General features: G+C 42.3%; 1 protein-coding gene across 6 annotated transcripts in view; it reads right to left on the bottom strand.

Moving 5' to 3' along the window:
• The window catches only part of LOC137536576 (poly(ADP-ribose) glycohydrolase-like), a 205,517-nt gene that overhangs the window by 137,342 nt on the left and 51,842 nt on the right, over window positions 1–16,333 (bottom strand). For all 6 annotated transcript variants that reach the window (XM_068258820.1, XM_068258819.1, XM_068258822.1 and 3 more), the window contains one exon: window positions 14,978–15,052. In XM_068258820.1, the coding sequence (XP_068114921.1) occupies window positions 14,978–15,052 (75 nt within the window). The remainder of the gene's footprint in view (window positions 1–14,977; window positions 15,053–16,333) is intronic.

Genomic DNA, 16,333 nt, shown 5'->3' with positions numbered 1-16,333 from the left:
TTAGAATGGGTTTTCTTCCAAAATGGGCTCCAGATGTTGAGTAGAAGGGTAAATTTTATGACGACTTGAAAACCAAGATTGTGGCCTCTGTATGATAATGGGATCTCGACTATGATGGTCATATAACTATGACAGGGATTCGATCAGAAGCCCCTTTGAGGGACAGTTAAATGAGAAGACTATATACCCTGTACAATGCTGCTAAAGATGCCAGCGCTATATAAATACTAAATAATATATTCCACTTCATATCTCCTACCTAGTCTGAGTCAATGAAGCCTTGGTACACAGTTTCAGAACTTATTGCCCGTTTCCTGTTTTTAAACAATATATATTTAATAGAGATGGTGGTTAATTTGAGAGTCAAGAAACTTACAAAGGGGTCAGCACCACAATGATAATGAGCAGCTACAAAGAATCAGGAAGAAAGATTCTTGTATAACACTTCCCATTACCTATTGTGCTCTCCTTTAATCCCTACAGGTGTGTACACATGCACTAAAAAAGGAAGCGACGGGTCCGCTGGACCCTCCCGCTGGGCGGACTTTAGCAGACAGTAGCCGCTCTGTCAGCAGACTGATAAGGCTGTTTCTGAATGATCCGCTGAGCGGATTGTTCAGGAACATCCTTATCAGTCCGCCGACAGCGTGTACACACGCGCATACTGTTAGCTAAAGTCCGCCCAACGGGAGGGTCCGGCGGACCAGTCGTTTCCTTTTGTAGTGTGTGTGTGTACGCACCTTTAGGATGCAGGCACAAACTTGCCTGGCACTCTCCCCTTGTGTGTTTTCCCGCTGGCTAATGTGGGCATATTTTTTCCACTTCTATGGACAATCCATTAGCTGACCTGTTCAATAAGGTTGTTCTTTTACATATGATATCCCATCACTGTTTTTGTAACTTTAAAGAGTACCTAAATTAAAAATTACAGTTTGCTTCAAACCTAATAAGTTGCCAAGATATATAAACTCACACATGATAAAAGAGTAATTTTCTCAACTCCAGGGTCCGTATTCCCCATATGGTCTTGAAATCCCCCAATGTGAAATTGGGCCCGGGCATTTTTTTTTATCTTTCCAAACTATAGGTGCAAAGGATGCTGGGGGATTGATTTCATAACTCCATCCCTCATGTCCATGTGATCTAATCTATGCAGACAGACATCTGAAATAAAGGCAGGCATACACTGGTCGATTGCCACCAGACCGACCAACAGATAGATCCCTCTCTGATCAAATCTGATCACAGAGGGATCTATTGGCTGTCCATACACTGCACAAAGATTTTGAATCAATTTCAGCTTGAAATCGATTCACCATCTGTGGAGCTGCCCGCCGCTCCCAGCAATACATTACCTCTTTGCCAGCGCGAGTCCCGCTGTTCCTTCTGTCCGCGCTGGGCATCTTCTCTTTACTTCCTGTTACGTCCTATGACCAGCGGAAGTTCAAAAAGTAGAGGGCGCTCTACTGTTTGAACCTCCTGACAGGACGGAACAGGAAGTGAAGAGAAGATGGCCAGCCGGAGAAGGGACAGCGGGGATTCGCGCAGGTGGAGAGGTAATGTATTCCTTTGTCGGTCGTCCGCCAATCAAATGCCACCATCAAAGCGCTCCCAACCCGCCGGTGATCAAGAAAAATTATCGACGGGATTGATCGATTCCAGATGGAAATCGGTCGATCACTCAGTGTTTGCATTATCGATTTAACAGCAGATTTGATCACAGTGATCAAATCTGCTGTGTATCGGCGGGAATTCGACACAGTGTATGGGCACCTTAAGAATTATAGCAAACAGACCTGATAAGACAGGATTCTGAAGTTTTCCTGTCTTTTCTCTGTACTACAGTTTGTGAAAAGAGCAGTAATTTGATCCAGGCAGACAGCAGGGAAGCGAGGGGCAGGGGAGTTAACCAGGCTGAAGAGGTGTGCACAATGCTTTCAGCTTCAAGAGAAATAAGGAAGCGCTACTTACAGATATAAATGTAGGTCTATTCTATCAAATATGATGTACCAGATGTAAACTTTATTTGTTCATCTAATTGCACACAGTGCCTAGACTACATATATGTATTGCCATTCAGACTTTTGTTTGACTGGAGGTGGTCATTAAAGGGACTCCGAGCAGTGCAGAAACTATGGAAAGATGCACATCATTTTAAAGCTCTCTTTCTCCTCTTTCCAATGATATATAAACCGCCGCCCTACGCCTTTTAGTTTTCGCTATTTTCGCGATTGAAATTGCCGCGGCCGCGATTTTGATCGCGAAAATAAAGAAAACTAAAAGGCGTAGGGCGACGATGTAGGTGTCGTCAGAAAGAGGAGAAAGAGAGCTTTAAAATGATATCCATCAAGCCATAGTTATATTGTATTACACAGGGCGACTTTTTGTCAAAGTCAGCAGCTGCATTCAGCAAAATGGAGCTGCTGACACTGGGGAAAGTTTCGTCCTGTGTAATACAATATAACTATGGCTTGATGGATATCATTTTAAAGCTCTCTCCTCTTTCTGGCGACACCTAAATCGTTGCCCTACACCTTTTAGTTTTCTCTATTTTCGCGATCGAAATCGCGGCCGCTGCAATTTCAATCGTGAAAATAGCGAAAACTAAAAGGCGTAGGGCGGCGGTTTATATATCATTGGAAAGAGGAGAAAGAGAGCTTTAAAATGATGTGCATCTTTCCATAGTTTCTGCACTGCTTGGAGTCCCTTTAAACTCGGTTTTCTCTTATTGTAAAACAACAAAGCATATGCTAGTAAAATATAAATAGTAAAGTAATAATAATAAAAATAATAATACTCCTTCTGAACACTGCCTCCCAGATGCAATGGATTGGCATACGGTACATAAAGGCCGTACGAGACATAACATTTTTTGGCTTGTAGAAATTAAAATACTTCCTGAAAGGCGGGTCTTTAAGATATTTTCAGTTGCTACAGTAAGAGTTTAATTTAACTTATCGGGATACAATTATGCTTACACTTCAAAGCTTACACATGTAGTACATTATTTTCCCAAGGATTTCCAATACTGGTTTGTGAGCTACTTTATTGGAAAACCATCACTTCATCATTCACGCCATATTTAAGGATGTCAGGGCCCTCTGCTTTCTCATTAATTGAACATCTTTTTCCTTATTTTAAGTCTTTCAGCAGACCAGGAAGACAAATAACCCTGTTGTGCTTTACAAGAAATCCCTGAGGCATGCTGTGATCTTGTACTTTATGTTATCAATGAATACTGCACATCACAATACTACAATCCCGGGCTCAAAACAAGAAAACAAGATGATCTGTCATAGCCGTAGATGGCTGTTACACAGCCACTGTTCATTCATCAAGTTTATCTAATTGAGCGAGACATATCCTTAGCGTTCAGATCAATCATGTTTACCTCATATGTTCCTATGAAGGACGGAGGGATATTGGAAAGGTTTTCTGCTTAAAGTGCGCTTACAAGAAACAGCAGCAGGAAAAATATATTAGAGACTCTGTAACAAAAGTTTCAGCCTTTTTTCTTCTTTCCTATAAGTTCCTATACCGGTTCTAATGTGGTCTGTCTTACTGCAGCGTTTCCTAGTTGCACAGTGGCTGTATTATCTCTGTTTTATAATCTAATCTTCTTTCCTCTGACGGCTTTGTCGGGCTCAGGTACTCAGGCAGGAATGTGCTGTTCTGCTTGTGATAGGATAGAAGCTATACACACCCTCTCCACGCCCCCTGCAGGCTCTGTGTTTTATTTACAGACTGAGCTCCTCTCAGCCTATCACACTCTGGTTAGCAGCCATGTCTTGTTTGTAAACACTGCAATTAAACTAGCAATTACAAGCCAGGATCGCAGCAGGGAGTGGCAGAAACAGTTCTCCTGGGCACAGAAGGGCCCAGGAGAACATAATGAATAGAATGGTATGCTTTTTATTGTAAGAATTTTAGAGTACAGATTCTCTTAAAAGCCCAACTTGTGCTAAAACTTAAAAAAGAAAAAGAAAAAAAAAAAAGCCTTGAATATAGTGGACAAAGCTTAGAACTTTGCCAATGTTATCTCAGTTTGCATTTACATTTCGGAGAAGTCCCTTCACATCCTGTTCCAGTGAAACCAGAGGTTCTAAAGCAGGGGTCTCAAACTCGCGGCCCGGGGGCCATTTGCGGCCCTCGATACAATATTTTGTGGCCCTCGCCGGCAAAAGCTTCCTTATAGTTCGCTTCAGTGCTCCCAAGTAATCCGCCGCATCCCCGCCGCTAAACGAGGGCTGCAGAACCCTCAAATCGCCCGTGGGGCAATCCGCCGGCATTTCCTGGAAGGGGCAGAGCTTCCAGCTTCAGCTCTGCCCCTCCTGACGTCAATCGCCGCACGGATCGCCGCCTCTCCCCGCCCCTCTCTGTGAAGGAAGAGTGAGAGCGGCGGGCAGAGGCGGCGATGCGCCGCGATTGTGAAATTCCTTATGCGGCCCAGCCTCATCATGACTTTGCCTCCTGCGGCCCCCAGGTAAAATTGAGTTTGAGACCCCTGTTCTAAAGTGTGTCGATGGAAAAAAAAAAAAGTGATAGTCAATATAAAAATCTAAAGTTCTAACTTCTCTGAATTTTACTCTCTTCAGTCACCTTGATCTTTGTTGAAGTAATTTACCATACATCCTATATGGACATGAAATGGAAGATAATCTTACAAAAGAAACACACACACTCACAAACAAGCGCACTTAAAGTCAGGGCTGTGGAGTCGGAGTCGAGGAGTCGGCGCAATTTTGGGCACCCGGAGTCGGAGTTGGAGTTGTGGTTTCATAAACGGAGGAGTCGGAGTCGGGTGATTTTTGTACAAAATCCACAGCCCTGTTAAATATTAGGTTAAGGAGTCGGAGCAGAGGAGTCGGGGCCATTTTGGTTACCCGGAGTCGTGGTTTCATAAACTGAGGAGTCGGAAGATTTTTGTACCGACTCCACAGCCCTGCTTAAAGTGAACCTTAACCACTTCAGCCTATAGTGTCGTTTCACCTTATGCATCCGAGCAACGTTCACCTCCCATTCATTCGCCAATAACTTTATCACAATTAATCTATAGCTTGTTTTTTCCGCCACCAATTAGGCTTTCTTTGGTTGGTACATTTTGCTAAGAATTTTTTTTTCTTAATGCATTTTAATGAGAATATTAAGAAAAAAATGGAAAAAAATCATTATTTCTCAGTTTTCAGCCATTATAGCTTTAAAATAGTACATGCTACCATAATTAAAACAGACGTATTTTATTTGCCCATTTGTCCCGGTTATTACACCATTTAAAATTATGTCCCCATTTCAATTTGCGTCCATCACTATTTACAAGCTTATAATTTAAAGAAGTATAGTAATACACTCGCTTGACTTACTTAGGTAACGATTTATGGTTTTTTTTTATTGTAATTTTTTTTTTCATTAAAATTTTTATTGGGAGTGGGGAGGTAAATAGGGGATTTTAAATTAAATTTATTGTGTATATTTAAAAAAAAAAAAATGATGCAAATGTAGTTTTACTATTTGGCCACAGTGAGTTCTTGATTTTCCATCCTGCAAGCGAGCGCTCTCGCTTTCAGGAACAGAAGGGGTGACGTGTAAGGCCTCTTGCACACTGCAAGCGATTTCGATTCAGATTCCGCTTTTTAATCAGTTTTTACATCCGATTCAGATTCCGATTTGCAGTGTGCAGGGAGCAAACGGCAAGTCGGAATCGGAAACGGATGTAAAAACTGATTAAAAAGCGGAATCTGAATCGGAATCGCTTGCAGTGTGCAAGAGGCCTTAAGCCGTCGTTTTTTCTTAGGGGGACATAGATCAATGAATGGGATCTGTATTCCCATTCTTTGATCTCAGGGGTAGCGAATGGTGGCAGCAGCTGTGTAGTCTATCTGGACGGATATATAGATAGGCCGAAGTGGTTAACTCAAGTAAAAAAAAAAAAACAAATCCTTCAAGGGCACAGGATGGCTGCAGGGGGCTGGTAAAAGCCCCAGGTAAGTAAAACTTTTTTTTAACTTGAGTTAAAGTTCCCTTTAAGCGGTTTCCTGTGAAAGATCTAGTCGAAGTTGGGTCTTTTGATGTAGATATCAAAGAATAAAACATAATTCTGATGACAGATGTGAATCAAATGGTGTAGTGTTCTGAGACTAATGTATATACTCAAACCAATGCTTTTAGGTTGAATTACAACACTGGCTTCATGTAACCCTAAGGGCTAGTTCACAAGGGAAGTTAAAAGACGTGCTCAGTGTGTAGTCCTACTGCTGACCACCATCCATCCAACTGCCTATTCTATTTTAAAGAGTTGAGTGGGATGTCTCAGTTTATACTGCAGCAGCTGGTACTAGAGGTCTGTGCAGGCATAGAACCTTCACCCATCCCTGTACATTTTGAATCTGCTCCAATCCTTAGGATGGGTTGGAATGATTCAAAATGAATGTGGAGGGTGGGGAAAGGCGATTCCTTTACCATGCACAGCTCTAGATAGGATACAGCCTGTGTCATACAGCAGTGGAACATTCTGAACACTGCATACAAAGTTACCATTTACTGCTGCAGTGTGAGCTGTACCCCCACCAACAAAACTGATCAAAATTACAATCAGGGGGCCATTGATCTCTAGCAGATTTGATCACTGTGATCGAATCTGCCAGGAATTGACAGGAAAAATTGCTTAGTGAATAGGCACTTTTACACCTTACGATAATAAGTCTGCAGAAGACCGTGTGTATAGTACTTCCAACAACTATATGGGGGTGAAAACTTCCAGCTGGCTGGCTACTAAACGATCCTCGGGTCCCCCGCCACAGCTTAGTTTTAGCGACTGGCTCTGTCACCAGCCACTGTGTCTGCGGCACTTGCCGCACGTGTTACAAACCTGCACCAGGGCCATGCAGGTGCAGTGGCCGGCGACAGAGCCAGTCACCAAAACTAACCTGCGGCGGGGAACCCGAGACTCGTTTAGTACCAGCAGGGGCACAGGTCGACTGCAGGAGGTAGTAGTAAGGTCAAGTGCTCATTTTCACAGTGGGCTCCTAGCAAAACAAGGCAATGTTTGTGGATTATAAGGCAATGTAGGTAAGCTTTAAGTGAGCTGTCCAGGGAATATTTCATTTTAGAAATTTAGTTTCACTTCAGACTTGCGTTAAAGAGACTCAAAGATCTCGTGGTATGAAGTTTTTATTTTTTATTTTTTTTACTTACCTGGGGCTTCCTCCAGCCCCATAAGCACAGGTGCGTCCCTCGCCGTCCTCCGTTTAGTGGTAATTGGCCCTGGTATTTGCTCAGTGACGTCAGTCAGGGTTCTCTGTGCAAGCGTAGACCTCCTGCGTATGCGCAGAAGACCCCGGCTGACGTCACTGAGCCAGACTGGAGCTAACTGAGACAGATACCAGGGATGATTGTGGACGAACGGAGGACAACGGGAGGATGTCGAGGGACGCATCCGTGCTTATGGGGCTGGAGGAAAACCCATGATGTACCTGCAAATGAATATTACATAATTCCCTCGCCGTCAGTTCCTCTCAGAAGCTCACCATTTTCTTCTTACAACGATTTCTTTCAATTCTGACAAGATTTTGTCAGAGCTGAAATATAATGGTTGCTGTCAGTTATATATCAGTTGCTGTCAGTTATAACTGAAAGGATTGCTGATGAGCAAGATAATGTCCATGTTTCCCTATGGCTCAAGTGGGTGATATTACAGTTTAACAGTGTGCTGCCAGGAAGCTGTAATGGGGTCATTTCCATTTTCAAAATGGAGGATGGAGAATTCAATTGATCACAGCGTACAAACAGGACGCAGGAGAGGAGAAAGAGATTAATAAGTAGACTACATGGGAGGTAAAAATGGTTATTTTGACTTTAATTTTTTGCTTCAGGTTCACTTTAAGGTCTCCACAAAAGACTTGAAAGCAATTACCCCCTCCCCCGATGTTGGGGCTGAGAACGGATGTTTTCCTAAAAAGACCAAATACAGAGGACTACCAACATTTTCAATAATACATAGGATTAATCTCCAAATTGTATTTAATTGCCATTTGAATTAACTCAGTCTGAAGGTACAAGATAGGGTGAACGTGAACTTAATGTAAGGGCTCTTTAACACTACACGCAATTCCGATTTTAATGTGATTTTAAAAAAAAAAGTCCAGCTTGCTGCGTTTTTCTTCCTGTGTTGCTAGCATGCAGTGAAAGTTGCAAATCAGAATCGCAAATTGGCATTGCGATATACAGTGTAAAAGAAGCCTTAAAGTGTTTTTAGGCAAACTGTAACCATGAAGCCATATGCTACATATTTGAACTAAAATGTACATTCCGCTAACAGAGTAAAAAGATGTGATCTGTTGTACAGTTAAATACATTACATTTCTGAATGCTGTTCCATTTCAGTTTAATGCACCTAGCATTACTTAAAGCGGAATATAACCCTGCATTTCAACTTTGCTCTAAAACATTATTTACAGTATATTATATGCAACCAGCATTTTTTTTTTACTAGACCAGCATTGGAAGGGTTACACAGGGCTTTAAAGTTCCTCGAGATTTCTGCAGACGCATCCTAACCTGAAAAAGATACATTTTGTTTACATAAATGTATCTAAGTGTTGAATGTGACTCATCTCTCTCACTGAGAAGGAGCTTGGAGGACAGCCAAAGAGTGTGTAACTGTTTTTCAATAGATACATAGAATGTAATAATCTGAACTTCTACATATCTCTCCACGGAACTTGAAACGTCTGTGTTTAACCCTTCCAATGCTGGTCTAGTAAAACAAAAAAAAATGCTTTTTGCATATAATATGCTATAAATAATGTTTTAGAGCAAAGTTGAAATGCAGGGTTATATTCCGCTTTAATATTGCATCGACAATGTATCCAGAACTCAACACTCTTATTACACACCTGAAAATAATTTTAGAATGAAACTAGCAAAAACAAAGAATGACTTGAGAAAAATACAAAAGTCTTTTATTAAAAGAGAACAGACCTTAAATAGAAGCAAAAATCATTCTTCCAGAGATTTACAGCTTTAGTTAATAACACCATATATCAAAATGGCACTACTAAATCCCTTGGGACCAAAAGCACACTTGAAATTAAAACTGCAACCATAGTGAAGGCTATTTTTAGAATTCTATCCTGAATAACTCTAATCACATTCAGTGGCCTTGCAACAGGTATTGGAATGGACAAACACAATGCATGCAAAGCCATAATGTAATCACTATTGAATTGAAAGCTTTCAAAGTGATTGCTTCCTATTGATCCACATGGCTCAAATCATCATCAATCATCCTTCAGTGGTTGAGCAGAAAAAACTGCACTGGTTGAGCATAAAAAAATGGTCTCCACTGTGCATGCCCAGTTCGGTCTGCACACGCTTCATAATTGCATTCCTGTCGCCCAGTGTCCTGCGCACGCGCTGTTCATTCTTTTGAGAACTGCGCATGCGCAGAACCTCCCAGCAACGAAAGCACAATCGTAGAGTGCATTCAGACAGGACAGCTCAATCGCATAAAAAGGATATCAATGATGCGTCACAAAGGTGTGTAGGTACTCTACATTATTATTCAGTATTTATACAGCTCTGACATCAAAGGAGAGATCAAGTCCCCATCCTTTCGGATGACAACCGTTGTGTTGTGTGTGTATCTACGCACCTTTAACCCTCTGGGCGATACAATTATATCGCCCAAGAGGTGGCGCAGCACTATTTTTTAATTTTTTTTATTTTTTAAATCATGTAGCGAGCCCAGGGCTCGCTACATGATAGCCGCAGCGCAGCGGCATCCCCCCACCCACTCCGATCGCCTTCGGCGATCAGAGTAAGCAGGAAATCCCGTTCAGAACGGGATTTCCTGCTGGGCTTCCCTGGTCGCCATGGCGACGGGGCGGGATGACGTCACCGACGTCATGGACGTCGTGACGTCATAGGGAGTTCCGATCCACCCCTCAGCGCTGCCTGGCACTGATTGGCCAGGCTGCGCAAGGGGTTGGGGAGGGGGGGGGCTGCGCGGAACGGCGGGGTAGCGGCGGATCGGCGGCGATCGGAAGTTACACGCAGCTAGCAAAGTGCTAGCTGCGTGTAACAAAAAAAAAATTATGCAAATCGGCCCAGCGGGGCCTGAGAAATCCTCCTGCGCGACATACCCCGAGCTCAGCTCGGGATTATCGCTCAGGAGGTTAAAGTGGACAGTGTGACAATATTTGTGACAGAGATCACCACTTACCTGATTCTGCCTGTTTTCACACAGTGAGTTCAGTCTTACCACAACTCACTTATAGCAAGTTTTCTGTATCAAGATTTGAACATGCCTTTTGCAATAATTATAATAATAATAATAACCTCATCATCATCATCAATCTCATGCTAAGCAAAGCTGCAACAGGAGGCCACTTGGTTGTATGTGAATGTGCATGTAAGTAGGCAGTGAAAATGGTGAAAGAAGTCTGCAGAAATACTAATCACATGGGCTAGCGTCACACAGGGCTAGCGTCACACAGAAAAGTGGTTCTAAGGCTGTTGCACAGACCTCACTAGTGGGCCACAGGCAGATGATGGGTAGTGTCCAGCCATTGCATGCATGTTAAAACATTACTTGATTCCATACATGCAGTTTATGTATTACACTTTTATTAAAAATCAATTTATGGGACTATAAATGAAAATAAAAGTTCCTCTAGATCTGTAACTTTGCTGATGGCCGCGCAGTGTGTTCTGCTCTATGGAAAGGAGAGGGGCTACTTGCACATGACTTCACACTGCAGGAACATCCTTTAACCACTTGAGGACCACAGTCTTTCTACCCCTTAAAGAGGAACTCCAGTGAAAATAATGTAGTAAAAAAAAGTGCTTCATTTTTTACCATAATTATGTATAAATGATTTAGTCAGTGTTTGCTCATTGTAAAATCTTTCCTCTCCCAGATTCACATTCTGACATGTATTACATGGTGACATTGTTACTGTGGGCAGGTTATGTAGCTGCTCCTAGCTGTTTTGGCTGTTAGAGACAGCTGTAAACAGCTAATTCCTGTCTGTGAACATTGTTACATTGTGGCAGTTTGCCCAGAGTACCGCGGTACTCAGAGCTTCTTGTGGGAGGGGTTTCAGCACAAAATCAGTCATACAGCGCCCCCTGATGGTCTGTTTGTGAAAATCATTATATTTCTCATGTAAAAGGGGGTATCAGCTACTGATTGGGATAAAGTTCAATTCTAGGTTGGAGTTTCTCTTTAAGGACCAGAGCCTTTTTTTCCATTCAGACCACTGCAGCTTTCACGGTTTATTGCTCGGTCATACAACCTACTATCTGAATGAATTTTCCCTCCTTTTCTTGTCACTAATACAGCTTTCTTTTGGTGCTATTTAATTGCAGCTGCGATTTTTAGTTTTTATTATATTCATTAAAAAAGACATGAATTTTGTCAAAAAAATGACAACTTTCTGTGATAAAATTTGTCAAATAAAGTAAAATTTCTGTATACATTTTTGTCCAAATTTATTCTGCTACATGTCTTTGATAAAAAAAAACCATTCAGTGTATATTTATTGGTTTGGGTAAAAGTTATAGCGTTTACAAACTATGGTGCAAAAAGTGAATTTTCCCATTTTGAAGCATCTCCGACTTTTCTTAGCACCGGTCATGTTTCATGAGGTGCTAAAATTCCAGGATAGTATAAATACCCCCCAAATGACCCCATTTTGGAAAGAAGACATCCCAAAGTATTCACTGAGAGGCATGGTGAGTTCATAGAAGATTTTATTTTTTGTCACAAGTTAGCGGAAAATGATAACTTGTGACAAAAAAAAAAAAAAAAAAAGAAATCTGCCACGGACTCACCATGCCCTTCTCTGAATACCTTGAAGTGTCTACTTTCGAAAATGGGGTCATTTGTGGGGTGTGTTTACTGTCCTGGTACTTTGGGGGGTGCCTTATTGTAAGCACCCCTGTAAAGCCTAAAGGTGCTTATTGGACTTTGGGCCCCTTAGTGCAGTTAGGCTGCAAAAAAGTGACACATATGTGATATTGCCGTACTCAGGAGAAGTAGTATAATGTGTTTTGGGGTGTATTTTTACATCTACCCATGCTGGGTGGGAGAAATATCTCTGTAAATGACAATTTTTTGATTTTTTTTTTGACACACAATTGTTCATTTACAGAGAGATTTCTCCCACCCAGCATGGGTATGTGTAAAAATACACCCCAAAACACATTATACTACTTCTGAGTACAGCGTTACCACGTGTGGCACCCTAACTGCGCTAAGGGGCCCAAAGTCCAATGAGTACATTTAGGATTTCACAGGTTGTTTTGAGACATTTGGTTTCAAGACTACGCCTCAGGGTTTAGGGCCCCTAAAATGCCAGGGCAGTTTAGGAACCCCACAAGTGACCCCATTTTAGAAAGACAACACCACAAGGTATTCCGTTAGGAGTATGTTGAGTTTATAGAATTTTTTTTTTTGTCACAAGTTAGCGGAAATTGAAACTTTGTGAAACAAAACAAACAATAAAAATTAATTTCCGCTAACTTGTGACAAAAAATAAAATCTTCTATGAACTCACCATACTCCTAACGGAATACCTTGGGGTGTCTGCTTTCTAAAATGGGGTCATTTGTGGGGTTCCTATACTGCCCTGGCATTTTAGGGGCCCTAAACCGTGGGGAGTAGTCTTGAAACCAAGGGTCTCAAAATGACCTGTGAATTCCTAAAGGTACTCATTGGACTTTGGGCCCCTTAGCGCAGTTAGGGTGCAAAAAAGTGCCACACGTGGTACCGCCGTACTCAGGAGAAGTAGAATAATGTGTTTTGTGGTGTATTTTTACATATACCCATGCTGGGTGGGAGAAATATCTCTGTAAATGACAATTGTTTGTTTTGTTTTACACACAATTGTCCATTTACAGAGATATTTCTCCCACTCAGCATAAGTATGTGTAAAAATACACCACAAAACACATTATACTACTTCTCCTGAGTACGGCGATACCACATGTGTGGCACTTTTTTGCACCCTAACTGCGCTAAAGGGCCCAACGTCCTATGAGTACCTTTAGGATTTCACAGGTCATTTTGAGTCATTTGGTTTCTAGACTACTCCTCACGGTTTAGGGCCTCTAAAATGCCAGGGCAGTGTAGGAACCCCACAAGTGACCCCATTTTAGAAAGAAGACACCCCAAGGTATTCCGTTAGTAGTATGGTGAGTTCATAGAAGATTTATTTTTTGTCACAAGTTAGCGGAAATTGATTTCTTTTCTTCACAAAGTGTCATTTTCCACTAACTGGCATTTTAGGGGCCCTAAACCGTGAGGAGTAGTCTAGGCAGGTTAGAGTCTGATCTGATGGGTGGCAGTGACGGGGTGATTGACAGGTGATTACAGGGGAGGATAGATGTATCTAGTACACGAGGGGGGGGGGGGGGGTCTGGGGAGAATCTGAGGGTGTGTGTGTGTGTGTGTGTGTGTGTGTGTGTGTGTGTGTGTGTGTGTGTGTGTGTGGGGGGGGGGGGGGGGGTGATCAGAAGCCCCCAGGGGGCAGATTAGGACCTAATAAAAAAAATAGCACTGACAGATAGTGACTGATGGGTGATTAGGAGGGTGATTGGGTGCAAACAGGGGTCTGGGCAGGGGAGGGGGTCTGAGGTGTGCTGTGGGCGATCAGAGGGCAGGGGGGGGGGGGGGCAGATCAGTGTGTTTGGGTGCAACTTAGGGTGGCTGCAGTCTGCCCTGGTGGTCCCTCGATTGTATACATTACAAAGCGTATTATACGCTTGTATGGCAGCGATCGAGGGGTTAACATCCCGCCAGAGCGTTCTAGTGGCTTGCAGCTCTGGCGCTTTGAGTCCACCAGGAGAAAAGCACAATATAAATGTTCCGTGTCTTGTCTGTGTCAATATATATTGTGGTACAGAGGAGGCTAGAAACATCCGGAGACACCTGTACACTAGATTTCCAGCACCGAATGATCATGGATCTTTAAAGCCAATGGGTACCGCTATAAAAATAAAGTCAGATACTCACCTAAGGAGAGGGAAGGCTTGGTCCTAATGAGCCTTCCCTCTCCTCTCCTCTCCTGGTGCCTTCGGTGCTGTGCTGGCTCCTCCGTTCCCGTCCGCCGCCGCAGGGACTTCGAAGGTCTTCGGGAGCACTCGGGCTTCCGAAGACGGGACGCTCCATACTACGCACGCACGATTGCGTCATAGAGGACGCTCGCGCATGCGTAGTATGGAGCGGCCCGTCTTCGGGAGCCCGAGTGCTCCCAAAGGCTTCCGAAACATCCCTTCGGCTGCGGAAGTGGCAGTATTTGACCGAACTGGTTGAATACTGCTGCGGGGGATCCTGCGCGGGACCGGGAGAGGAGAGGGAAGGCTCATTAGGACCGAGCCTTCCCTCTCCTTAGGGGAGTATCTGACTTTTTTATTTTTAAAGCGGTACACATTCACTTTAATGCAAGATAACAGCTCTTCCAGGTTTGTACACAGTCTTATTCAAGTTCGGCCTACTGACATTTAAATCACTAAATATTCTGGGCCCTGGATACATGAAAGAAATGTTACAGCTGCGTAGCAATCCCTGCAATCTCAGATCTACAGGTTCTAATAATCTAGTCCTACCCAGAGTCCACTTGGAAACTTTTGGTCCCAGAGCCTTTTGTCATGCTGCTCCTACGTTTTGGAACTCCTTACTTCAGCAGATCAGGACAGCTCCATCCCTGGACGTGTTTAAATCCAGACTGAAAACCCACCTGTTCAGTTTGGCATTTGCAGGAATATAACTTTTGTTGTGTGAATACTTCATCCTACTACCAACTACTGAATCTGAGAGAGCCTAAGCGCTTTGAGTCCTATGGGAGAAAAGCTCTATCGAAATGTTATTGTATTGTATAGCCATGCTAGAGACAACTATACATATATATATCAGGAGCACCTTGCAGTAAAGTATGTCTACAGGCAAAAAAAAATGTATTGAAAAAGCATGCATTACCTTATTGCAAAAGTCAATCAAAGCAGTGAAGTCCCACTTCTTGGAATAGGTCAAGTTATATGCCAGAATTGCTGCCTGTAAAGTGACAAAACGTAAGAGAATTTGAGTTTGGCTTGAAAAGAAAGTACAAAAGCGCCATCTGCTGGACACCAGTATGAAAATGTTAATTGACACACGTTAGCAGGTATTTAGAGATGGGTAAAGATAGAAATAACTGCTCTACTCATTTTGTTGAGTAAACTCTCATGATGAAAGCATTTTAAATTTTAAGATGAATTTTTTTTTCTCAATAAAGGTGTAAAAATGTGACCTCTACTTCTACGAAATCCTACGATTACATGACTTGAGACCACATATGTATAGAACAGCCTTTCTTAACCTTTCTACCCTGGAGGAACCCTGCAAATAACTTTTGTTCTTCAAAAGTATGTGTGGCTGTTTATTTCACTGCCCCCTATTACACTGCAACACATTATACTGTCTCCTGAGCCCCCAATTTAGTGCTTCTTGTTACAGTACCCCCTATTATAGTGTGCTCTATTATTCCCCCCCCCCCCCCCCCCCCACGATGCCAAAGAACCCTTGCAGAGTACTCAAGGAACCCTAGTTGAGAAAGCATGCTATAGAATGATAAATACTAGTGGCCAAAATGTATTGAACAATAGCCCCAATAGCCCTCATTGGTCACTTTGAAATAAAGCACAGTAGATTGTGATTTGACATTGAGCATCACCTGCACCGATACAAGAGTCACAAACAATCGTTTTTGCCAATGAAAATCAAGTGAGACTTTGAAGAGTAGTGAGCAAACAGTGCTCATTTATTGATTAGTAATTTGTTACAGGTAACTGATAAACAATGTTGTGGGGCATATAATGTATGTAGTCATCCGAAATGTAACTGGATCAGTCATATGACAGCATTTATCACTACTGTGTTGCCAAATGGAGTAAAACAAGAACACTTTTTTTTTACTATGGACCCAGTAATGCATGGTCTAGCTAAAAAGATTATTTTGGGTTCATTTTCACAAGATGATTTTTTTATGCGTTCTTTTGTTAAAAAAAAAAAAAAAAAAAAAAAAAAGCATCAGATCTAGCACCTCATGTTAATCAATGGGCTGTTAACAGCAAATGTGTTAATGGAGGAAGAGATAAGGCAGTAGTACTGTAAAGACCAATCTACACGATACGATTCTTTGTGTGATTCGATTACAATTCTATTTACGATTAGATTAAATCCGACATGACCGATCGGGATCTGATTCAATTCAATTTGCCATTGCAAAACAATGGCAAATCGAATTGAATCGAATCCTGATCGGACATGTCGATTCAATCGGATCGTAAATAGAAT

This window comes from Hyperolius riggenbachi, chromosome 10, assembly GCF_040937935.1.
Source record: "Hyperolius riggenbachi isolate aHypRig1 chromosome 10, aHypRig1.pri, whole genome shotgun sequence".
Lineage (NCBI taxonomy): Eukaryota > Metazoa > Chordata > Amphibia > Anura > Hyperoliidae > Hyperolius > Hyperolius riggenbachi.
The sequence above is the reverse complement of the archived record's forward strand: the minus strand, read 5'-3'. Positions and strand labels throughout refer to the sequence as shown.